The following is a 27,294-nucleotide window of genomic DNA, read 5'->3' as shown; positions in this document are numbered from 1 at the left end:
AGAGAGACATACGTATATATATATATATATATATATATATATACATACATACATACACATATATACATATACATACACACACACACACACACACACTCACATATATATATATATATATATATATATATATATATAAACTGTATAAATATAAATATGTTTATATTCAAGGACCTGTGTCATACCAGCACAAGAGATGGCACAAAATGAATACCCACTGTACAAAATGTATCCTAATGAGGACCACTATGACATACTTTATGAAAAAAGGTTAGAGTGAGTTATAAAAAGCATAGGTTATATAGTGCACAAATAAAAATATATATATATGTGTTTGCAAAACACGTGTTTACAGTTTAGTCTAAATATTGTATTATTGCTAATCCCACTGTGAATAATAAAATATGACAATTAATGTGCACTGTATCATAGCTACATGTATCAAGTTTGCATTAAAAAAAAACGTGTGAAAATCAGTTAAGTATTGAGAAAGTTATGATGGATTAAATGTGCTGACCGGTTCAAGATGGCGGACCTACGGCTCGTCAGCGGCAATAGGGGTCGATGGAGCCTCTCTGTCTAAGGCTGGACGGGACAAAATGCCCTCGCTCAAAATTCGTCATCTTGACTACGTCACAGAAGGGGAGGAACTAACTGTACTGTAACTGTACTGCTAAGTTCCTGTGGGTGCACTTTTTGAAAGATTGCAGGTTTCTCCTCGCTCAGTCGCTATTAATTCAATTTGCCGTATTTCCTTGAATTGCCGCAGGGCATATAGTATGCGCCTGCCGGGTCAAACTCGCTTCCTAAATAATTAGCGCATGCTTGGTATTACCACCTGGTCAAACTTGTGACGTCATGAGTGACACTCCCCCTGTCATCATTTTCAAAAATGGAGGAGGCTGATTTCAATACCGGTAATTTGAAATCTCAGAAAGGGAAGATTAAGAGCTATTCAGTAGGATTTAAGATCCAAGCTTACATCACACTCAAATTTTTACTGCATACCTTTGGTAAGTGCCGGAGTGAGAAGAGGTTTTAAAATAGTTAGCGCATGCTTACTTTTACCGCATGCCTTTGGTAAGCGCAGGAGTGAGAAGAGGTTTTAAATTAATTAGCGCCCCGGCGGCAATTCAAGGAAATACGGTAGTCCCACTGAGGGACTACTCAGATAGCTGATTTGTGTTTTAACTCCACAGTCAAGTTGACTTCTATCGAGGTTGGTGTATATTCTATTTAGGGCGTTTTAGATTGCACTTGCGGGTAAAAACAGCGCCCAGCTTTTAGCTGGTGGTAGGCAGGCGCCACCTGGTGGTAGGCAGGCGCCGCCTGGTGGTAGGCAGGCGCCACCTGGTGGTAGGCAGGCGCCACCTGGTGGTAGGCAGGCGCCACTTGGTGGTAGGCAGGAATATCAGCTTTAAAGCAAGCATAAAATACTGTACTTACTGTATATTCACAAAACGTGAATAACATACTTTTACTAACACATTAATTAAAGATGTATTAATACCTGCCACAAGTCACTTGTTCAAAGCTAAATATTTTTGATTTGTAGCATATGAGGAACTGCAGAAACTGAAGTATAACACAAACAATATTAACAAGAATAACGTTATATTGCTTAATTTTAAAGACACCCTTTGATATTTGTCATTATTTTAGCTAATTATAAAAACTTAATATTTTATGACAAATAAAATGAAGACAATATTGTACATATTTTCATTGTAAAAAGAATTTTATTACATTCTTAAATCCACAAAGCATATTACCATTGTGCAATAACACGTTCTTGTGTTAATAACCTCTGGCTCTTTTTTTTTTTTTTTACATACATTTTTTTCAAATCCTGTCATAAATTAGTTGTTACACAAATCTATGATGATTCAATAACAATAATAATAATAATAATAATCTTAAAACAGAAAGAAAATATCCTAAACAGAAGGATCATGACAAAAGAGAAATGTTTAGAGAGACATATTTAAAAACGCTCTTTTAAAAAAAATAGAATTACGTCTCTCTGAAAAGATAAAAAGGACACTAAACTGATGATGAAAATATCATGGTACATGTCAGGACAAAATTGAAGATCACAACAAAACCAAGACATTACTCTGAGATTATAATAAATCTTTTACATGTATTTTATCTTTTCTTCCTTTTTTTAAAAAACATTTTCTTGTATCAATGTCCTATTTTGGCTAAGAAATACCAATATTGAAAAGGGTCAAATCTTTGATGCTTTCTGTAATCAAACATTCACAAGAACACGTACTGTACACAGTGATCAAGGTTTGAAGGTCTTCTACAGTTTGTCAAGTGTCTTGTGGACACAGCGGGACACAGTACAGAGAGCTAGACTAACTCCCTGAGGAACTTGGACCGGGGAACGCCAAGTGTCGGGGCTAACGGACCGCCCTCCCGCGGATGAATAACAGGAACCGTTGAAAAGCGACGTGCTATAAACATTCAACGACAAAGTATTGCACCTTGTTACAAATCGGGCCGACCCTGTCGGGGAGTCGGCCGTGAGCTTGTCAAATTCTAGAATCTAAATGAACTCTACGCTACTCAAAATGGGAAAGACGCTATTGCACAATCCCACCGTGCCATTAAGTACCCGGCAAGGGTGGCACCCCTTTTTTTTTGCGCTACGTGAACTCGACGTGAATGCTCCGTGGCCATCAGCACTGTCCCAGCAGTCCTGACTCAAATATTAACATCTATGACAGTGGTTCTTAACCTGGGTTCCATCCAACCCTAGGGGTTCGGCAGAGGTCAAAAGAAATCCGACTTCTCCCTATCTGCGTATTACGGATACGGCAACAGCAGAAGTCACACTGATTTACAGGTGTGTAAATTATTGTGAGTTTAGCGTTGGTTTAGTTCTTTGAACAAGGTGATATTCATGTACAGTTCATTTTGTGCACCAGTGAAAAAAAACAAAACCATGGTAACACTTTAGTATGGAGGACATATTCACTATTAATTAGTTGCTTATTAGCATGCAAATTAGTAACAACTTGGCTCTTAACCAAGTACTTATTAATGCCTTATTCGGCATGGCCTCATTATAATCCTTACCAAATAACTCCAAATTAAGTCTTTTTTACTTAGAATATGTTCCCCTAGTCTTTCGTCCAATGATTTTTGAGAAAACAAAGGAAAACCAATCTATCGTGATGCTGTCTTACAAAGATCTACAAAGTCATCAAACTATTAGATGTTTGCTTGAGCTTTTATTTTCTTGCCGACTGAGCCGTGGATTGAATCTGCTCTCATGAACGTGTGCCCTTTCTCCAGATATTTGATCACAATCTCGGGTGGGCCCCATTCTGCGTTTGCACATTGGGCAAGAGCCGTGTACAGCGTCCAGTTTTTATTTTGACCTCCACAGTTATCTGCCCAAAAGAGTAGTAACTCCCTAGTAGTAACACTTTAGTATGGAGGACAAATTCACTATTAATTAGTTGCTTATTAGCATGCAAATTAGTAACAACTTGGCTCTTAACTAAGTACTTATTAATGCCTTATTTGGCATGGCCTCATTATAATCCTTACCAAATAACTCCAAATTAAGTCTTTTTTACTTAGAATATGTTCCCCTAGTCTCCCGTGCAAAGGCAAAACCTAGTAACTCCCTTCTAGGTGATTTTTGAGAAAACAAAGAAAAAACAATCTATCTTGATGCTGTCTTACAAAGATCTACAACGTCATCAAACTATTAGATGTTTTCTTGAGCTTTCATTTTCTTGCCGATTGAGCCGTGGATTGAATCTGCTCTCATGAACGTGTGCCCTTTCTCCAGATATTTTATCACAATTTCGGGTGGGCCCCATTCTGCGTTTGCACATTGGCACAGCGTCCAGTTTTTATTTTGACCTCCACAGTTATCTGCCCCAAAGAGTATGCAAGGGGAACAATACATTTAATGAAGGTGCTTGCAACGTCCTGGGCCAATCTTCCAAATATCCCCTCGTGCCATAACATCACATAATCAGGTTGACCGTCGGCCCCCATTCGTGCAAATGTCTCATTAAAGACAATAAGGCGACTGACAAAGGAGCTCCGATTGGTCCCTTGAGATACTAGGTTTTTCTGTTGTATCTACGCGGTTATGTGGTAGTTGCTAGGTCCTGCCATGCGCGTAACAGCTTACTTACGGAACAAATTACAATATCGCATACACTAATGTAAAGGATATCACCTGGGAACTCCAAAATTATTATCAGCTCCGTTTGGGCCAAAATTGAGTTACTGGGTTTTGCCTTTGGACGGGAGTAGTGTCCAAAAACCTCTAAATTAAGTCTTTGTTACTTAGAATATCTTCTCCATACTAAAGTGTTACCAAAAACACATAACTTTTTTTTTTAATTAACAATATTTTTCACTACGAAGGGTTCGGTGAATGCGCATATGAAACTAATGGGGTTCGATACCTCCAACAAGGTTAAGAACCACTGATCTATGAGAATGTCTCCATATGCTACAATTAAAAAAATGGTTTTCTCTACACAATACTGGTAGCATAAAGAGGGAATATGTGTCCGGCCTTTCACAACAAAAGCCAACATTTTTGCCCTCTATAAGTGCCGAGCAATATATATGTTTTAATAGTGTAGAAAAAGGCGGCCTGCAGTATGATGCTAATGTTAAACCGTTTGCAGCGTTGGTGCGGAGTTTGAGAGGGCTGAGGTAGTGAGCCAGCGAGAGAGATGAGTAGGTCCTCCAAATCGGGACCTGTTTAAGTAGTGAGAGTCGGCGCGGATAATAAATCCCCCCCTCCGACCGACTTCTAAGGAGCTTAAATAACACGGCGGCCCATCTGTACGCTCGTAATCCTTACAGCCTCAGGACCGGTCCGTTGAAAACATGCGGTGGGGCAGATATTTGCTGAGTTGTACAGCAAGTACTTCTCAGGTTATAATTTTACGTGTCGGGTGGGTTAAGATAAGGGACGGAGGTATGACAGGTCAACAAAGGTTCTGCGGATAATGGGGGGCGTCAAAGGTGGCGGTCTAAGTGCTAACTTGCAAAAAAAAAAAAAAAAAAAAGTGCCAGCAGTTGATTTTGGAGCCCTAAAGAGGCTCAGTCATAAGTGCTAAGTATTTGCAATACAATCTTTCCATCCCCAAGGCTCCAAAGTATCCGTTTCATGCTGCGTTCACACTTGTGGTTTGGTACCCAAGAACTTTGGTGTGGTCCGCTGAACGTTCAGGCGGGTGTTTTTGTCATGTGACCAAAAGGAGCAAAGAGCATAAACACTATTTGCTTGGTTATTTTCCCATTTGGTTTTTTATATACCAGCTTGGATTTGGCAAAAGGCTTCTAAAATATACTTTTATAGAGCGCAGAAAGGCAGCACTTTGTCTTACATATTTTTCATTTCTCCATACTTTTTTTTGGACATTTTAACACTGATCCGTTTAGAGTTCACATTTGTGCTCAAGTACAGTAGAGTAATCTATATCTGCACCTTCTTTTGTAAATCAAAACCCTCTGCACCTTATTGCTCTTTTTATCCTGCACTACCAGGAGCTAAAATGACAACATTTCTTTTGACAAAGGAAGTCGAAGTCTAAGTGAACTGGTTAGGTAGCCTTTGTGACATAAGTCAAATCCATCTTCTTCCGCTTATCAGAGTTTGGGTCGCGGGGGCAGCAGCCTAAGCAGGGAAGCCCAGACTTCCCTCTCCCCAGCCACTTCGTCCAGCTCTTCCCGAGGCGTTCCCAGGCCAGCCGGGAGACATAGTCTTCCCAACGTGTCCTGGGTCTTCCCCGTGCCCGAGCCACCACATCAGGCTCCTCTCGATGTGGAGGAGCAGTGGCTTTACTTTGAACTCCTCTCAGATGGCAGAGCTTCTCACCCTATCTCTAAGGGAGAGCCCCGCCACCCGGCGGAGGAAACTCATTTCAGCCGCTTGTACCCGTGATCTTGTCCTTTTGGTCATGACCCAAAGCTCGTGACCATAGGTGAGGTTGGGAACGTAGATCGACCGGTAAATTGAGAGCTTTGCCTTCCGGCTCAGCTCCTTCTTCACCACAACGGATCGATACAGCGTCCGCATTACTGAAGACGCCGCACCGATCCGCCTGTCGATGTCACGATCCACTCTTTCCCCACTCGTGAACAAGACTCCTAGGTACTTGAACTCCTCCACTTGGGGCAGGGTCTCCTCCCCAACCCGGAGATGGCACTCCACCCTTTTCCGGGCGAGAACCATGAACTCGGACTTGGAGGTGCTTATTTTCATTCCGGTCGCTTCACACTCGGCTGCGAACCGATCCAGTGAGAGCTGAAGATCCCGGCCAGATGAAGCCATCAAGACCACATCATCCTCAAAAAGCAGAGACCTAATCCCGCAGCCACCAAACCGGAACCCCTCAACGCCTTGACTGCGCCTAGAAATTTTGTCCATTTGACTTATGTTATGAACATAAGTCATATATTTAAAACAAATCAAAATGCCATTTGCTGGGTTGAACACGTATTATCATATTCTGCCATATTTACCATCTTAGATTTGACAAAAAGCTTCTAAAAGATACTTTTATGCAACAGCACATTTTTTGGGGGGGGTTATTTTAACACTGGTTTGCGTAGTTCACATTTGTGCTCAAGTGCACCGCACCAGAGTTCACTTGCAAGTGGACCGAAACGGCTTGCTTGGTACACACCAGGCTTCGCCCTTTAAACTGAACCAAACATGACAGGTGTGAACGCACCCTTAGAGACATTCGTACGGCTATACAGGCGCTATAAATATAATATTGTCACAATATCCGAGTGGCAAATGCTAAGTGATAGGGTACTGGGACTGAGGTAACGGTTGCATTAAAAAGAGCCCACTTATGTCAGCGTCTTCAGGGTATGCTAGTAAAAATAAAATAGCTATATTAAAGAAAACCTGCTTGGGAATTTGATCGTGGTCCCTTTGAACGCTTTGTTCACATGCCGCAAAACGAGGAAAAGGCAGGCACTGCTAAACGATGCTGGGGATGACAAATTAAGGATTGTTACCAGACTGACAACTGAAGTGTTTTGAAAAGAAAAAAAAAATATATATATATATATATTTGAGGTAAGTGAGGATTAAGTATTTACATTCGGAATCGGGCTTACAGGCTGTGCTGAACGCTTTAAGCGGCACGGGCAGGGGTGGCGGGGTACATTCAACCGTAGCTCGCGGGAGCTGTGAGAAGTGTAATAGTAGAAAGATCTTAAAAAAATAAATTTGGAGAATACAAATTTGTCTAGGCCACTATTTAGTGTCTTGGCGCGCCCTCCAAACGAGCACCCTTCTCGCGGAGGTGAAGTGGCCCGGAGGGGCGCCGTGAGCGACTCCACGCGGGTGAGAGAGGAGACTTCAGAGGTGAGAGAGGAGTGCGTCGTGCAGGATTGTCAGAGAGCGTCTGCTTTGCCTCAGCTTGTGGTCACGTTTGTTATTTTTTTTATCTCTCCCTCTGCCTGCGCCTCGCAAAGAAAGTCTCTGAGTGGAAATCTCTGGGTTTTGTTTGGTCTTTAGCGGGACGCCGCTTAGCCCTCGGTAGAGTCCGGAAAAGGAATTTCGCTGCCAAACACCTCCCTGTACAGCGGGGGGAAGGTGTACGCCGTCTGGGGGTGGACCAGACGGAAAAACTCCAGTTTGTCAATGTGGAGCTTGCAAATGGACTTCATGATGGGGAGTTTGGAAACCATCTGGAGGAGGAGCAAAAAAACAAAAAAAAACCATGAATTAATGAGTCATTCTGGCAGGACATCAATTTGTGTCTCCTACCTTGGCTAGTTTCTCTTCTGATGAGCTCCCTTTTTGTAGGCAACGCTGGAGGGCGACGTACACCTTTTCCTGCAACTTCTGGACCTGATGCACATCTGTTAGCCATGGTCGGTCTGTCAGGAAGAGAAGTGCAACAAAATTATTTTTAGTACTCGAACTAATTATGCAAATATTATCTTTTATGATGTTCTAACAGTAATTTGTGTCCCGAGAGGAGGGGTCTCCTACAGATTTTGAGGAGCTCAGCAATGGGTGAAAGAATATTTGGTCAAACTCTCTGTATTTTTACAACTGTTCAATACAAAAAGGATGCCTTTATTTAATGACCTAATAACACAAAATAGCAGCAGCAATGACCGTCCTGTTTGAGTGGATAACTGCTTCCTACGTTAATAAAGTACAATTTAAATATTCCCATCCATATAAAACACAAAATCTCTTTTTTTTAAGTGGATGAATAGAGAAAAACCTGCTCTAGAAACAAAACGATACTGAAATATAAAGTGCAGATTAAAATTGTTTTAAACATAAAATGTAAGTTGCGTATATAAATTAATATAATACACAAAGCATGCTACTGTGAACCTACCAATCCATTATTCATAAATTCTAATGTGTTAAAATGATCAGATATTGTGTTTTTAAAAACAATGGAAATTATGTTTCAAGTAAAGAACAACAGCCTTCCAGCTTGTATTCTTAGGTTATTTAAATTAAGAGGAGAAAACTATCATTTACGGGGGATATTGATTTTTGAAATAGGTTAAGTAAGAAGGAATATAAAATACAAATGTATTTCAGTTTTAGGAGTTAAATGGTGGAACAAACTCAGTGATTAGTTGAAGACATGTAGTTCTTTGTTAAGGTTTAAGCAAGCTTTGAAAGGTGAAACAATGGAAAGTTATAAAATATAGCAATGATTACTTTCACCCCATTTTGAACATTGATGTTCCAGGCAATCTAATTTTCAGTGAATGTATAAGATAGGCAAATATAAGCCTTGGCTTCAGCCTATTTCTTTTCCTGTCATTCTTTTTGTGTATGATTGTTAATATGTATAATCTGTACTGTTAAATTGATCACACAAAATGGTTGATTATATGACCAAAATAAACTCATTTCATATTTTTTTAAATACTCTTGCAAAACAATAATATTTCCATTGGTTTGGGTTTGAATAATCTAGGAAAATACATTTAGTAAAAGAAATATATACATCTCCTTTAAATGTTTGCATCACTTTTGAGACAAGAGACGCTCAAACTGTCCCTTTTGAAGTTGTGGGTTTTTACAACATCAACGGAAAATCTCCATCCTTGTGGAAAGGATACCACCTCTGGTCTTAGTCACGCTAGCTGACCGTGCAGCACGTATACACCTACTACCGGATTTTTCGGACTATAAGTCGCAGTTTTTTTCATAGTTTGGCCGGGGGTGCAACTTATACTCAGGAGCGACTTATGTCTCAAATTATTAACACATTACCGCAAAATATTAAATAATATTATTAAGCTCATTCACGTAAGAGACTAGACGTATAAGATTTCATCGGGTTTAGCGATTAGGAGTGACAGATTGTTTGGTAAACGTATAGCATGTTCTATATGTTATAGTTATTTGAATGACTCTTACCATAATATGTTACGTTAACATACCAAGCACCTTCTCAGTTGGTTATTTATGCGTCATATAACGTACACTTATTCAGCCTGTTGTTCACTATTCTTTATTTATTTTATTATTTTAAATTGCCTTTCAAATGTCTATTCTTGGTGTTGGGTTTTATCAAATAAATTTCCCCCCAAAAATGCAACTTATACTCCAGTGCGACTTATATATGTTTTTTTCCTTCTTTATTATGCATTTTCGGCAGGTGCGGCTTATACTCCGGAGCGACTTATACTCCGAAAAATACGGTACTTCACTTTCAGGCCTTGCTACACGTCTTAATAAAAATCCTGAAACCCTGTCTACTATCCATCAGTGAGTCACAGACGTGGGAAGTTTGATCATTTCGTTTTTCTTCAGTGAAATGTAGGTGTACGGTTAGCATTGTAGCTCCGACAGCTGTGCTAGTGTGGCAAACGTGTGTGTCATGGCATCTACTAGGCTGGAAAAGTGCAGAATTAAGTTGGTAGAGTGGCCGTGCCAGCAACTTGAGGGTTGCAGGTTCAATTCCCGCTTCCGCCATCCTAGACACTGCCGTTGTGTCCTTGGGCAAGACACTTTACCCACCTTATCCCAGTGACACCCACACTGGTTTAAATGTAACTTAGATATTGGGTTTCACTATGTAAAGCGCTTTGAGTCACTAGAGAAAAAGCGCTATATAAATATAATTCACTTCACTTCACTTCACAATAGTGCTTTTTATAACAACACACTATTAAGGGGAATTGCACTTTTTTGGGGGAATTTTGCCCATTATTCACAATCTCTATGTAAGACAAGAACGCCTGTGTTTTTTTATTTTTGAATGCATTTTAATTTGTAATATACGGCAAGTATGAGGTGGCTGACGATGCAGATAATTGGAGTACTCTATTGCACCCATAGGGCTTATTAAAAGCACTTTTAAACTGCCTAAACTCCAGCATCAAGGCTATATTTTTTTCAAAACACTTCTTAGGGAGCTCTTAGTTCTATTCAGTTGTTAATTGAATTTAGACGTTACCTGGTGAGAGGAGCACTGCAGCAGTGAAGAGGGCCATCTCTTCGTCAGACATCTGGATACGACTCAGGCCTTTTGCCAAGTCGAACACCGCAGTCACAAGGTCATCACAGCCTGGAAAGGAAATACATTCGCCTCAGTTATTGAAACCAGAGTGACAAGACACATCCAAAGGTGATAATAGAAAAAGAAAAAGCGGGAATAGAAGATGACACTTACCGAGCGCTTTAAAAAAGTGAGCAGGGGCAAACCGTCCATCAAACAGCAAAGTGTTATTGATGGGGTTGTACGCCCGACACATTCGGATCAGGAGAACATCCATGCAGCCTGGGCATACAAGAAGAGAAAGATTGATTTAGTGATGATTCATATAAATAGCCTTCAGTTACAGTGGGTGTTTACAAGAGGTGGGAATCTTTGGGCACCGCACGATTCAAATCCGATTCTTGGGTGGACGAATCGATTCTCGATTCAACACGATTCTTGTAGTACATTAATAAAAAAATAGGAAGGTCGGAAAAAGTATATAAATTATTATAATAAAACCTATTCAAAACAATTACAAAATATTCTCTTAACTGCTAACGTCCAATGTATACGCGCAGTGTTGGCCTAAAAATTGTGTTTTTCAAAAATAATTTATAACATTTTATTTACATAAATCACAGTAAATTAATCACTCTAATAACATAAAATTAAGTGACTCCAACCCAATCCCAGCTTTACGAGGCAATTATAACATACATATGATACAAAAAAGGAAACTCAACTAACAAAAGCCAAGTTATCAATAAAAGTAATAATATCAATGTGTATTCAATCCAAAAAGTAATTCTTAAAATATATATAAATATGTATTTAAATAAAACATTTTTAAAGGTATTTAAAAATGTTTTGTAGCTGAGATAGGCGCCAGCGCCCCCCGTGACCCCGAAAGGGAATAAGCGGTAGAAAATGGATGGATGGATGGACATATTTAAATAAAACTATTTTCGAAAATTATGAATCGATTTAGAATGGGAGTAAATAAAATGTGCCATTTAGGTGTGAATTGATTACTACGACTTATTGGAGGTTTTTTTTTGACAGAGTGTGGCCTTTTGGTCAAAAAAATAATATTACAGGAAACAATAAAGGTGCATGTAGGATATCTTTTAACCATTTTATGTGAGCTTGCACACACTTTTGGATGCCTCTGTTCGCACGGTTTTGCATTATGGCTATGTTGTGACTTCACCGTGAGGTGGAAGCACTTAGACATGAAGTCAAACTTTTAGCTAGAGGGACTCATCCCCCTCTGCTTCATGCCATGAGGATACACAAAGAAAAGTATTATTTTCATCTAATCGTGGCATTCGTACAAGAACACAGACGTGCAACATGCAGTGACATAAATACTGCTAAAGGCGTCTGTTTTTAAAGCAGTCATCGGATCGACAGGTGTGCAGTGTACCTATTCTGTATGACGTTTATGAATTTTATTTTCGACCACGTCTGAAGAAAAAACAGGGAGGGTTGCAAAGTGTGACTGGTTTGCAGTAAATCGAAGCTAAACACACATGTAAGATATTCTCCAAAATGTGATGGTCGGTATAAAAATAAAGCACAAAGCACGCCATTCTTCAGACGGAGAAGAGACTTGCTTATTTCAAGTCACTCTGTACGCATGTGATTGTTGAACTCCTGTGAAGTCAGCTACCCCTCAAGGCTAGTGTACCGCACATGCACTTTCATGTGACAACCACAATGACTATTGCCTCTGGGCTTCGTAGTTATGATAAACGCACACGCAAGTGTTTAGGCCCTACTCTCGGAGGCCCGTTTTTTGCGACAACAGCCTGCGGGTGTACTGTGGCGAAACACAAGCTGAGCAAGTAATTTGTTTTCACGCTTAAAGGAGACTGACCTGCTTTGAGGAGGATAATCTGATCGTTCTGACACAGGTCCATGAAGCCAGAGATGCGCTTGGCAAACTCCACCACATACTGGATGGCGTTGGTGATGTGAATGGCGCACTGTTGCCACATTACCTCAGCAGACTAAGAGAAGAAAAACAAAAACAGAAGAGACTTAGTTGCAGAAACGGAAGAATAATGCAGGTTGCGTTTGTACTCGTCTATTGTTTCTATTTCTGGCTATCACTGCTTTTCTGGAGATTTCTGGGATTTCCACCGAACTACATTCTGAATGGTCAAATAAATCACGGCTATCTAGATACTTGTTATGTCATTTGTTATGAAGAGCCCCTGGTATGAAAGATACATTTTAGTCGGTAATAGGTGTCCCTAGATCAGGGATATTCAACAAAATTGTTTATCATTTTCAAAAAGCTAAGGACCGGTGGCCCGAACTTCTCCCTTCACTATTATTCTTTTTGTATATTCCAGAAAAACAGCATCCTCGTCAGTACATTTGATGGTGGTTTATTTTGTCAGCGCTCTGCTGTTTTTAAAAGGACCTTCTTAAAAAATAATATTTATGATAGCATTCTGGTGTTTTAAAAATCTGCTGCACCAGTTAAATAGTCTAAATGATGAAATAGAGAGGAGCTAAAATAGAACATTTAGTTATATTTGCAGTCTTCCTCATGTTGTTGAACACATGACTGCATCTGAAGTAAACCAGCTACAGCAACACCTCAGTTACATAATTCTCATTATGAAAGTCATTTGTAACTGTCAAAAAGGAGATGACTTAAAGTGGTGCCTCAGTTATGTAAATCACATGTTTGGACCCTGTGTCGATTAAAGGATCTGCTATTGTGTTTACAGTGGTCCAAGTTCCTCCATACAACAAGAGCACTCGATTGTTTTTGTAAATGTTTGCCTCTCAACTTTTGAACTGAATTTAGTAGCCGGTATGAAGTATGGATTTGGCCTGCCAGACCGCTACATTCAGTTTTATGAGCACAAAATGTGTGAAAAATCTATAATCACTTTCACTTGTTTGCTTCACTTTTGAGGAGAGAGGCACTCAAACACATCTTTAAATCTTAAAGTGAAAACCTTCTTACTTAGGGAAATTATACCCCCTAAATACACATATCCACACACACACGTATATATATACACACTCATATATATGTACAGTGGGGCAAAAAAGTGTTTAGTCAGCCACCGATTGTGCAAGTTCTCCCACTTAAAATGATGACAGAGGTCTGTAATTTTCATCATAGGTACACTTCAACTGTGAGACACAGAATGTGGAAAAAAAATTCAGGAATTCACATTGTAGGAATTTTAAAGAATTTATTTGTAAATTATGGTGGAAAATATGTATTTAGTCAACTATTCAAAGCTCTCACTGATGGACAGAGGTTTTGGCTCAAAATCTCACGATACATGGCCCCATTCATTCTTTCCTTAACACGGATCAATCGTCCTGTCCCCTTAGCAGAAAAATTTCCCCAAAACATGATGTTTCCACCCCCATGCTTCACAGTAGGTGTGGTGTTCGTGGGATGCAACTCAGTATTCCTCTTCCTCCAAACACGACCAGTTGAGTTTATAGCAAAATGGATACATGGATGATACAGCAGAGGATTGGGAGAATGTCATGTGGTCAGATGAAACCAAAATAGAACTTTTTGGTATAAACTCAAATCGTTGTGTTTGGAGGAAGAAGAATACTGAGTTGCATCCCAAGAACACCACACCTACTGTGAAGCATGGGGGTGGAAAAATCATACTATGGGGCTGTTTTTCTGCTAAGGGGACAGGAGGATTGATCCGTGTTAAGGAAAGAATGAATGGGGCCATGTATCGTGAGATTTTGAGCCAAAACCTCCGTCCATCAGTGAGAACTTTGAATGGTTGACCAAATACTTATTTTCCACCATAATTTACAAATAAATTACAGACCTCTGTCATCATTTTAAGTGGGAAAACTTGCACAATCGGTGGCTGACTAAATACTTTTTCTTTTTTGCCCCACTCTATATATATATATATATATATATATATATATATATATAATTATGTACATATATACATGCATATGAATACATATGGCCTTGCCACACCTCTTAAAATAAAGTAGGGGACTCTGCTATCTGTCAGTCAGAGACACAGCTGTCGCACTCCTTTATGTTAGGTTGTTGTAAGTGATAGATGGCAACTACTATATTTGACAAATGCAGCTTTACAGGGCTATCAGATTTAGATTTTCGCAAACACTTCCAGTGCACTATTGATTATTTTCTGGTACCTTTAATTACAGAATTCACTACGATTTGCAGCGTTTAACATTATTTTTACATCTCTGAGAGTAAAAAAATGTTTGGATGGCCAAATCAGCACCCAAGAACATGATTGACTGAGGAGCAGACATACTGTACCTTTGTTTGGTACATGCGAGTTTCTTCCAGGCCGTACGTGGACCACGCCATTTTTTTCAGTTCCTCTGTAGAGTACTGGCATGTCTCTATGTGGGACTTCACCACGCACTGTGTTATGTGCTCTGAGTAAGAGAGAACATGAATTTAAGATGATTGCTATCCTCACGACTGACGTATTCACGTGCTACCAAAATCGTGCTTACCGAGTTCAAGCAGGGAGCAACCTTCGGGCAGCGGGTTGAGGATAGCGTGCGAGAAAAGCCCAGAGTCGTGCAACAGCTGGTACTCGTGTTTGATGGTATGGTTGCCGTCCACAAAGTCCAAGTTGGTCTGTTCCGGTGAGCTTTGCGAAGATGAGCTGCTACCTGCGCTGCCGGCCAGCATGTCCAGGCTCCCGTAGTCGCCCCCTGCATCCTCTGGAGTCAGCGGCAGGTCAAAAAGCAGGCCGTCAGGCAGCGTGGTGAAGTCATCCAGGTCGCTGAGCGTGGTGCTGGACACTCGTCTGTAGGTGCGGGTGTGGTCGCCCATGTCGCCGCTCTCTTCCCGGGCTACGATCCCGGCGCACTCTTGAGACTGCTGATGCTTCTGGACCTCTGCGTAGAGGCTGTCGCGCTGTTTCTTGGACATGCGACCAAACTTCACCGCTACAACAGCGACACATACATTGATTTACATACTTGCAAGCATTCAGATAATTTTGATCACACTGAGACATGCGTGAAACTCACCATCACGGCTCATGCCCAGAGCGAGGCATTTCTGCAGCCGGCAATGCTGACAGCGGTTACGATTGGTCCGGTCAATCAGGCAGTTTCTCTGTCGTGAGCAGGAGTACATAGCATTGTTCTGCTGGCTGCGTCGGAAGAAACCCTATAGGCGAAAAGAACATAAAGAAACCGGGTGAGGCTTAAACAAATTGTATGGAATGATTTTAATTACAGTGAGACAAAAACTTTTTTGGCGGCATGAAGAGAGAGCGCACCTTGCAGCCTTCACAGGTGATAACGCCGTAGTGAATCCCTGATGATTTGTCCCCGCAGATTTTACAGGGTATGACTTCTATTTGAGCTGCAGAGAAAAAAAAACAAAAGCAAAAAGACATGAAATGTAGACAAATGGGAGTCAGTGTGGCTGGAAGAAGTTCCAGATTAATGACATTATCGATTAATCATTTGTCTACTTTCCCACTTCACGACATTGCAGATTTAAAAATCTATATTTTTAGATTTCTTTTTATAGCATATAATGCAATTTTTGTGCACTAAATTAAGCACTTTCAAGCATAAAACATATCTATATAAAATATCAATACCACAGTAATATTGGCCACTGGACGAGACCGAACCAATCAGAGCATGCGGTTTAGGATTGTGGCCACTGATTGGCTTAGCCTCAAGCAATGATATTACATTGGATTAAAAGAGTGTAAATGTGTTATTTAATATTTAAGGCTTTTCATGCCCTTGCTTTGAAAATGTTGGATTTATAATTAAAGATTCTTTCTTTGTGGAAATTTGTTTCCCACGGTCATGTCCAGAACCAATTAACAGCGATAAACGAGGGACGACTGTATATTGTTTGGACTTAACTAACTGGGAAGTAATTGAGGCCAAACAGAGTACACCAAGGCAGCACTACTCTGTCCAATACGACACAGGAATGGAAATAGGAGATCGGAAAATTTTACAATTGTCCACTGTTTAATTATTGGTCATTTATATTCCTCATTGTCAAGCAATTGAGTCAAAAGCTTGCTGACAAACAAAGGGCATCATGAGTCATGACATGAAGTAACTTCTTAAAAGTATATTATTCACATATATAATATGAATTAGGTCCGAATTAACTATTTATATTCTATATAGTTTATTATTAGAAGTATTGAGTTCATGCATATGCATAATTATTTTAGGCAGTGCTTATTTGATGTAGCCGTGCATGAATTTGCAAACTGAACTGAAGTATAATCCGTCAATACTTAGCCAGCACTAGTTGTGTAACCTGAATTATGTCAAGGCATGTCAAGCGCCACTCTCTGGGTAACAGAAAAAAAAACAGGTAGAGTCATTCTAAATCCCAAGAACCGCAGGTTACATAGTGTCAGTTTCACTGTATTTAAAGCACAGTATTGGAAACCAAGCCATATCCTGTGATTGACATAGGAGCCGATCGATACATTATATACCTTGGGCTCATTGTGGCAGCTTGAGCCGTCTTACCAAGGAACAGCATGTTCTTTTCATTATGTTGTTTACCTAAGAAGCGGGGCCTTCTCTGGCCCAAAATAGCAGGTCAATTGCATTAGCTGAAGCCTAAGGTTATAAAGTTTCATGGCTTGCTCCTTCTGCCGCTGCTTCCCCCTCCCCCAGGAAAAAGAAGAAGCTTGCAGGCTGGATCCAGAAAACCAACCATATTGAACTCTCGAAGAGGAAAACCACAGCAGACAAAAGCGATGGCTAATGTGCTCAGTTCCATTCTGCAAAAATTCCTAACAGCTGGGACTTGCAGGTAAGGTTGAAAAGAAGGGCGACGTCCCGTGTCTTTGGGGAAAATAGCCACCTTGTTAAGTTTCTTTCATAAAATACTCGGAATTGACCACAGGTCTGCGTCGCACATTCATAAAAATAATGTGTTAGTGTAGTTACTACCCTGGAAATCCTCCTCACTTCCTGTGCAGTACAGGTGACATTATGTTAAGTGTCCAGGCTGACCAGCGAAACCAATCGGAAGTATATAAATAAATAAAGGGCAATGGAAAAAAAAAAAAAAAAAAAGTCCCTTTCCTCTCTCTCCTCCCTCCCCTCCTGTCAGCCTGTTATATAACTGCAGTCTGGCTGCATTCCACGAACGCACGCATCCAAAGGTGGTTGTCCCGGCAACGAGCGTTTGACGCTCCTCCCTTGCCCGCTCGCCACCGCGCCCATTGGCTGCTGACTGAGTGACTTTTGACTCGGTGACTCACCTGCCAGTCAGCTGAGCGGCAAAGCCAGGCCCACGGACAAAAAGCTGCTCCACTGACACACTTTCCCTATTCAGGCAAAAAGGAGGAGTCGCCCGATTCTTATTGCTTGCAGGCTTTAAGATGGATCCGGGCTTGACTTGCACTCAATAAACCCAAGCAAAGGGTGGAGTGCAAGCTTTGCTTTGGAAACAAAGCAACATAACACAGTAAGGCGGATGACAGGTTTAGCTTGGCAATGGCCCACTAGGAGCCAGTGGTTGTTTCAAAACATGTTTAACATCTGGAAATATGAGAAAAGAAAAAAAAAAAAAAAACCTCAAGTACAGTAACCCAGCACCCCGTCCTAGACCCCCAGTGGTAAGAACAGCTGTAGCTAATAGTGGCTCCCGACTTGTTGCAGCATGTCAAGTATTTGAGTGAAATTTCAGCTGCGTTCAAGCGAGACTATAAATCTATTTTAGCTTTGACCGCAGCCAGCAGAACCACAAATAAATGTTTCTTTAACGACCACATACAAGCAATAAGAGCGCACCTATTAAAGTAAATAAGTCATTAAAGACAATGTTCTCACAGCAATTAAACATTAATCTTTGTTTAATTGTTAGCAAGATTACACAAAAATACTTCCCCTAAAACTTTGTGTTGAGGTAAAGCATAAAGAAAAGAAGGAATTTAATCGCATTCGCTTTAATTTCCCCAGTCTAAACTGTATGACCCTAAGGCAGTTATATGATCGTGACACATTTCAGGTTGATCCCGGTGATCAGCTGTGAGCACGTTAACTCAAACATGGCGGAAATGTCCGTGATAAAAGTCAACCGAAGTCAACCTTTTCCCGCTCTACTTCCGTTGGAAATAAACAGAATCAGAGAAAAAAACAGAATGAACAAACTTGGAGCTAGACGTGCAGAAAGTTATCTAGGCCCCTAGGATTTCTGTCTAAACAAAATAGTAAACGGATAAAAAACCAAATCTACTACTAAACGCAAAAAGTCGCTAAAAATTTACATGATATGACTGGAATGCTGTCATCGTAAGGCGAAGTAACGTATGGGGAAATCGTGTTTATGGGAACCGTGCACTTCACAAACATTCCCCTCCATGGAACCGGGCACCAGTTTTGTGCAAAACAGTTTTATGTCACTAGGCTTTTTTTCTAGTTTTTTTACTACATGTATACTAGTAGGGCTGGGCGATATTGTGAAGTGAAGTGAATTATATTTATATAGCGCTTTTCTCTAGTGACTCAAAGCGCTTTACATAGTGAAACCCAATATTTAACTTACATTTAAACCAGTGTGGGTGGCACTGGGAGCAGGTGGGTAAAGTGTCTTGCCCAAGGACACAACGGCAGTGACTAGGGTGGCGGAAGCGGGGATCGAACCTGCAACCCTCAAGTTGCTGGCACGGCCGCTCTACCAACCGAGCTATTATTATTATTATTATTATGGCTTTTATTAATAATCGCAATATTTTTATGCCGTATCGCGATATACGATACATGTATCGATATATTTCCTTAGCCTTGAATGAACACTTGATGCATATAATCACAGCAGTATGATGATTCTATGTGTCTACATTAAAACATTCTTCTTCATACTGCATTAATATATGCTACTTTTAAACTTTCATGCAGAGAGGGAAATCACAACTAAATCAAATGAACAAAACTGTATTTATTAAATACTCTTCATTCTCTCGCGGGTGACTTTTTAAATGAAAGAACAAATTAGTAGTGCTGCTACCTTTTGTAGTAACACTTCTGCTGTATACTTTGCATATTGCTGTTGTCTGCTGAATATATTGAAGCCAAACCACTGCCAGATGATGGACCCCCTGCTGTTTTTTTTTCGGGCGTTATTGTTTTTCTTCCATTTGTGATCAGTTTCGCACCTTTCTCTCTCTTGTAATGTCACTCAACTTGTGCCACCTGCCTCAGCTAACGTCAGCCATGCTGCTACCTCCCTGCTCGGCGAGAGCGTATGACGCTAGACGCGCATCAGTATGTGACGCATGTAAGAAGGCGGGCTTGTTTTACGTCTCTGTGAGAAGGAGAGACGAGAAGGAGTGAGAAACGCCTGTAGTGTAATGCCCGCAGCTAAAAGCAACTGCGTGAGAACGTATACTCGAATATTACGATATAGTCATTTTCTATATCGTTTATATCGATATATCGCCCAGCCCACTATGCTAGCGTCGCTTCTAGAGCATTTGGACTAAAACACAAATGTAAAAAACCCCAAAACTTGCCACAACTGTGCGTAAGTTCAGTATTTGTAACTTAACCTCCCATTATTGTTCTTTAAAAAACAACATAGTTGATCTGCAGTGTGGTTTATTTCACTGACATTTTTCAAGATTTTTTTAAATGCTATTTTACCTGTCAAGTGACAGGTTTTACATAACATGCTGTATTTTATAGGGATACCAGAGTTTGGAAAGACAAAACAACTTCGGTCTCCTCTGTGTGTTACCGCAACAGTCTGTGTCGCTCAGCACTTTTTTCTCGCTGTAAACGCTCGTTTGCTTGGACTTTGCCCTCTTATCCCAGCTAATCAAACAGTTCAAGGTCCTATTTACTCGCCCTTTACGTTTACCAGACATACTGTACTTAGCCTATTTTCTGGCTGAAAGGCTCTTTGATTTATTGCTGGATATTTTCTTATATATTACACGTTGAAAATGCTTTGATTTCTACCTGTCAGTCATTGACACCTCCTGTCTAAAGCAACTCTGTGTTTTTTAAGCCCTCTCCTTCTACTGACTTACTTAGACTTAGACATTCAAATTAAAACTTCACAGCACAGATAAGAACAAAATGTTGTCACATAAGCTCGTGGTAGTGCAGCATACCTTGAAAGGTACAAAAAAGTCTGACACTCACCCCTCCTTTAAAAAATGTAGCACATGTTCAAGTAATTACTCCGCAGATGGAACAGTCATTGAATGAGAGGTTAAAGTACGACGGGCCCATCGAAGCGTCCTTTGCAGAGAATTGTTGATATTTATGGCCATGTTTTTTTTCCTGAAAAAGAGACCCATGAAGGCCTGCTAGGATATGCATTGCAAGTATGCATCATTTACATGGAGGCCAAATCAGACACGGGATCGTCTTACATGTGTGCTACAGAATGTTTCCAGTAGAGTCCAATTTGACTGTGGTCACAACACACTGCTGACAGCCTCAAAACTATATTTCCATCAGCACACATCCTAAAAAGGCGTGTCATATGATGATATGCCAACATTTAAAAAAAAGAAAAAGAAATAACGCCCCCAAAAAATACATTCTCGTCCACGAAATCAGTAAAATGGCCTGAGACTTCGACATATCTTGCGAAGGGTGGACTTGTCTCTGTCACGGCCTAAGTATTAACAAGCTCATGATAACAAGCACTTAGTAGGTTTAATATGTTATTTAAATTATCTGTTTTTTAGGTCTCGGTCGTGGCTGCTCAGCACAATATTGTTAACTAAGTCAACAGTAACAGGATAAAGTCTTTGTGCGCAGGCACTTGTCATATCATCGACAAACTGTTTTTGTGGTTAGCCTTCTTTTAACACAATAAGGCTAACCACAACAATTAAGCCATTAATTTGATTACAAAAAAGCTCTGACATACATTCTGTTGCTTTAATTAATTGATAAGTGCAACTAATAGAAATTGATAAAATCCGGGTTGCATGGAGTGCTGGAAACTTTAAATACGCGGACATTGTTTCCGCAGGGTCGCTGCAGTAGAGCGCACATGAGAGCGGTGGTGTGTGTGTGTGCATAGCGGCCAACAGTAGAAAGTTTAAAAATATACATTTTTATTAGTGCATACATGTTAAAAGTGTAATTCCAATGTCGGTCATATGCATTTATTGAACAAAAAAATAGAATGAAGGTTATGGCAAGCAAAAAAATTGTTTATTTAAACTATTTTACTTAAAATACACATTGAGGCTATAAAGCGTGTTTCATTCGATTAATCCAACAGACTAATTACTAGATTATATGATTGCTAAAATACTGCTAAAATACTCGATAGCTGCAGTGCAGGCCTACTTGACAGTAAAATATTCAAAACAAGTTAGATGATTCACCATGAAACAGTTTGACATATGAGAAAAATTGTTATGAACAGGACAAATTGTGTTGGAATGAATTATATAAACAACCTTAAAGGGTTCCACTTTTGCCTTTGTGATGTCGCTCAGAAGCTTTCTCCACTTGAACAACAACCCAAACACAGACTACCACCAGGCCTAACGCGGTCTCCCTTTATACCGTTTTACAGCCAAAGCGGGCCTCTGTCCCACAAGCGAGACCAGAATGAATAATCCACTTCAGTTTTTCATTTTGTGTGCAAAATGACAGACAATTCCACGGCAATCGCAGTCGCCTTGAGTTTTAAATCCCGTTTACGTCGTTTTGGATGTCGCTTATCCTTTTGCAGAAGCTGGACAAGCAGCAGATATTGGTTATCAGGTCACCTTAACATACTGCCAAACCCAAATGACACAAAATAATTTTGAGCCTTTCTTTGCGTACATTTGCGCTATTGCAAATTGATTTATAGGTTTATAATAAGCTAAAAAGGGGGCCGTGCAGGCAGGTGGAGAGCTGAAGCTGTATATAATGGTGGCATGGAATCTTTGCATGCAGTTGACAGAGCGGCGAAAGGGCACCCTGACACATACTGAGGCTCGCTGTGAACTTCTCCAAGGCTGCACATTTAACAGATAGCGACTTTGAGCTGGAGCCCCGCACAGCACGGCACAGCGGAATCCTGGGAGAGCTGCAGGCGACCTTTCTGCTTTATAGCGTTTGGACCTTTTGATTCTCGGTTAGGTGAACGAGGTCCAAACCTGGCTGCGGAAAAATATTTAGGTGGCATTACATTTTTACAGCTTCGTTTGTCCACAACTGATTACTACATGTGAAACAAACGTTTGTGGTTGTCGTAACCATATGTGTTTGAATTTTTTTTAAGCCTTTATCGTGTTCGACAAATGAAAGCCTTTTCCATATCCTTGGTATTAATGAGACTGTAAAGGACGGTTTTTGAACCAATGTTGATGTGCTAAAACCTATTTTTTGTTTACAAGCTACATACAACATTAACTACACAAACTTCATGCACATAAAACATTAATAACATGTTTGCATTTATTAACACTTCATGCACATAAAACGTATTAATAAAATGTTTGAATGTATTAATAAAATCAATGTACCTGGTTGCCAAAAAGGGACTCAAAGTAATATTTTGGTATTGACACATATCATCTTTGCATACATTACTAGGAGTACCCTTAGGAGATGATGTCCATATCAAAATATTAATTTGAATTACTAAGGTGTCGTTTGAGGTTGATTAAATATGTTTAAATGAGACTTCAGCACGTACAGTATGTACTTCATTATCATACTCTTGAATTAATACATCGCAACACTTAATATTTACTTTGTGCATGAACAAAGAGCAGTTAATGTATGTAGCTTTTAAGCAAGAAAGAGGTTTTAGCACATCAACATCGGATCAACAACAAGTCTAATGCAATCTCATTAATACAATAGAAATAGCCAACTCGTTCATTTATCGGACACAATAAAGGCTTAAATAATATCAAACACTTATCGTTACAATAACCACAAATATTAGTCTTATATGTAGTAATCAGTTGTGAACAGACAAAGCCCAAAAGTGGTACGCGCTCCTGTGGCGGGAATCCATTTTTGGCATTGAATCATGTTTTGGCACAACACCTGCTACGGAAAATAATAGATTTAACTTACTGTTGTGAGGATGTCACTATCGATGACTTGCCTGCTGATGGCATCATAGCAGTAAACATGTAATGTGCCCTTTCACTTTTTCCCAGGTGCACACAAATTACGATGTGGAACATGTTAAATCCATACACTTTGTTTTTGGCTGCGACTTCCTCATCTCGCAAGGAAAAGCATCTGCTTGGCTGTCGTTCGTAACAAACCCCCACCCCTCATTTAATATACGTTGTTAGATATATAACCACTTTGTCCCACTCATTGACACAATAAATATAATTGGATTTTGTTTCTGTTTACATTTTCATTTCGTATTTATGTTATACAACATGTCAAATACTTTGCATTATCGTCTGAGTCAACATGCCTTTATTGTGCTTAGTTATTGTCTTCTTTTTACTGCTACGATGTAAAAAGTAAAAACAAACCTCAAATAAAATAAATAGCTTCCAGCCCAAGGCGGATTCTGACCCATGACTGTCCCGGTCCCCTTCGCTGCTTCTGCACACCAGTCGGGAAAACGAGTGCAGAGCTTGCGGCTTGTGCAATTATACACCTACATTTGAGTGTTCGATTTGGAATTACACCAACACCAATCCAAAATAATCACGGCCATCTTGAATTTGGTGCAATAATTGTGCACATTTTGCTGACTCCTCTTCAAAAAGCTGCAAGACTCAGGCTGTGTCCCAGTACATTTGTCACCTGACGTGTTATTGTTTGTGGTTCGCACGACTAATTTGTTTCTTTTACTCACTTTTTTAAAATGTTGAAAAAAATTTGCGAGCGTGAGGTGCAAATGTAAATATTACCAGTAGTTAACTTATTTTCACACTTGCTCAGGGGTCTCAGACGCGTGGCCCGCGAGACGTTATTTTGCGGTGCCCACCTTTATATAAGAGTTTAATGTTAGTGCGGTCCGCAAGTTTTATATGAATGGCGCTTGACAGTGTTGTGTTATTTAGGTCCAAAACGGCTCTTTCAACGTTCTGGGTTGCCTAACTCTGCATTAGTGGAAAAGCGGCAAATGAGTGTTAGCGACAGAGACGTTGCCATGGAGACTAGGTTTTTCATATGTGACTGGCTGCAGTCGCACTGCGACACCTGTCCGTCAGTAATAACAGTCCCCGATAACCTGAACCAATTCAAACCATTATTTGTTTTTTTTATTGTTTAATTTGCATTGCCTCACACGATGAACACGACATATATTTCTATATGACGCCGGATAACACTCAGGGGGCCGTCACTTTTTTGCACTCGCTATCCCGGTACTTTCCCGGCTATTATCCGCCGACTGCCGTGTTGCTGTAGGGAGGAAAAGCGGAACGACACACATTGCGGAAATAACATTCTCCGTGCATTGGCAAAGTACAAATATATTCTACAACCCCAAACATGTCTTTTTCAAAGCTTGCAGTGAAGAGAAAGGTTTGTGATGAGCAAAGACAATTCCGGGAAAAGTGGGAGATGTAATATTTCTTTGTTGAGCACAGGGGCGCCTCGGCGTGTCTTATTTGCACGGAGACAAAAAAAAAGATATCTTATCTTGCGGCCCAGACTCTGAATCCAGTGGCCCCCAGGTAAATTGAGTTTGAGACGCCTGCACTTGCTCCATAGTAAGTTATTCAAAAATGGCGCCCGACAATTAAAACAGGTTTTATGACCAGGGAATTGATTATTTATATTCATTCCAATGGGAAAAATGGTATAAACCCAACCGTCCAGTTGGGCCCTGAGTGGCACTTGATGTCAGTAACCCAAGCAGATAGAGCAAACCAAGCTTAACCGAAGCCTGCTGTGCATCATGGTTATATGTGGGCTTGCTGTGCCTATATCCGGCTTGGTCACAGCGGTGCTTCACGCTGACATCACAACAGCTCAAGAGGCAGCTTTGTGCAGTTGCGTCGGCACACAATGTATACTGTACACTCAAGTATGCGCAAAATAACTGACGACAAACAAACTCAAATCATGCATTTTTGTTTGCATGTTTTCTACATGGTTGGGTTAGTTTTGCAGATTCCCTTTAATGTGCAGACTATGAGCTTTTCCACATAAGGCAAAGTAACCTCACTAAATGACAGAAATAGGTCAAAAGAGCACCTCCCATGGTTTTCCCCCCTTCATCCCCACATACCACACCACTGTCTGCCACATTGCTGAAAACAGCAATACACATAAAGCAAGAAACCCAATAATAATATTTAAAGAAAATGTTATGTGTAATAGTTTTGCAAACAACCACTTCTTTGCAAACGTTTATAGTACAACATATTATAGTACTTATTGTTGGCTGTCAGTAAGGTGACCTTTAAATGTTAAGAAAATATTGCTGTGCTTAAGAAAATCATAAAAAAAACAAAAAAAAACGTTTTTTCTTCAACACAAAGTGTTTTTTTTTGCAAGGTTTGAATCAGCCTGCTCGCTCCCTCCCTTCCTTTGCTTGCTCTTACATAACTGCAGCCAGTCAGCCGAAGGGCACCATTGCGCACTTCTTCTTACATGTTAAATAAAACCCATATTGATAATGCAAAACATAAAACACTTTACTGTAAGAGAGTTTATACAAATAGGTGGAAATACTAAAAAAAAAAAAAAAAAATTCCAAATAGTACTTTTGCAAACTTGAGTTTATTTATCAGACGGCATTTTTTTTAAACCAAGTATAAACATTTATCATTGCCTGTATTCAACCCAATGCTGCATTCAAATGCTCACCTAAAAGTGCGGACTTTGTACTTTGTACGCGACTGTCAACTTTTGTTATAATGGCGAACAAAAAAAGAAGCACAAAAGTAAGACTCACCTCTCATGTCGGCGGTTAAGTTCAGCGTATACTTCTTGTCTTCATACAGTTCCGCGTGGAAACAAAGTAAAATCGAGCAAGAAGCGAGGGCGTGCGTGCTTTCTCCGAGCTGTCAAAACAGCAACTCCTCATATGGCTTGTCGAGCTCCTCTTCCCGCGTTTAAGACGGGGTGGGGAGAGAAAAAATGGCGACACGGCACAGATGTTAAACTAGTTTCGGTCGGATTGTAGCGGTCTTCAAGGCGTTGTTGTGACTGCGGCGGCGGGACGAGAAGCAGCTAGTGTACCCACGCGTGGCGTCAGCTCCTTTCAACTCCGCTGCTCTTGCTAACCTACTTTCCGCGCATGGACTACACATGATCTCACCCAGGGGTCCGCCCGCCGCGTGGCGCGCGCTCAAGGGGGCTGTCACGCGTGCGCGAGAAAGTGTGGCAGTGTGTCAGCGCGCGACCACGGCCACGCGGCGTGGGAACTATTACACGATGCGAGCGTATCTAGATAGACAAATAGATAATGAATACATCCATCGAGTACTGCGTGTAGACATGACCGTCCAATGCAAAACGGCGTGTTTTTTTTTTTTTAGCTCAAAGGCCTCCTGAAATGAGATTTTCTTATTTAAACGGGGATAGCAGGTCCATTCTATGTTTCATACTTGATTGTTTAGCAATATTGCCATATTTTTGCTGAAAGGATTTAGTAAAGAACATCGACGATAAAGTTCGCAACTTTTGGTCGCTAATAAAAAAGCCTTGCCTTTACCGGAAGTAGCAGACGATGTGCGCGTGACGTCACGGGTTGTAGGGCTCCTCACATCCTCACATTGTTTATATTCATAGCCTCCAGCAGCAAGAGCTATTCGGACCGAGAAAGCGACGATTTCCCCATTAATTTGAGTAAGGATGAAAGATTCGTGGATGAGGAAAGTTAAAGTGAAGCACTTCAAAAAAAAAAAAAAAA

General features: G+C 40.4%; 1 protein-coding gene across 1 annotated transcript; it reads right to left on the bottom strand.

The window, feature by feature from the left end:
• Positions 1-1,716: 1,716 nt before the first annotated feature.
• Positions 1,717-26,728, bottom strand: rorca (RAR-related orphan receptor C a). The gene is made up of 10 exons (XM_061888476.1): positions 26,335-26,728; positions 15,767-15,852; positions 15,513-15,654; positions 14,988-15,428; positions 14,785-14,906; positions 12,355-12,487; positions 10,668-10,775; positions 10,452-10,562; positions 7,778-7,890; positions 1,717-7,698 (listed from the first exon to the last, which is right to left on the bottom strand). Exons 1-10 carry the CDS (start codon positions 26,339-26,341, stop codon positions 7,537-7,539), a joined length of 1,425 nt encoding a protein of 474 aa, XP_061744460.1. The 5' UTR covers positions 26,342-26,728; the 3' UTR covers positions 1,717-7,536.
• Between the last annotated feature and the right edge of the window lie 566 nt (positions 26,729-27,294).

The sequence above is a fragment of the Nerophis ophidion genome, linkage group LG26 (genome assembly GCF_033978795.1).
Source record: "Nerophis ophidion isolate RoL-2023_Sa linkage group LG26, RoL_Noph_v1.0, whole genome shotgun sequence".
NCBI classification, from domain to species: Eukaryota; Metazoa; Chordata; class Actinopteri; order Syngnathiformes; family Syngnathidae; genus Nerophis; species Nerophis ophidion.
The sequence above is the reverse complement of the archived record's forward strand: the minus strand, read 5'-3'. Positions and strand labels throughout refer to the sequence as shown.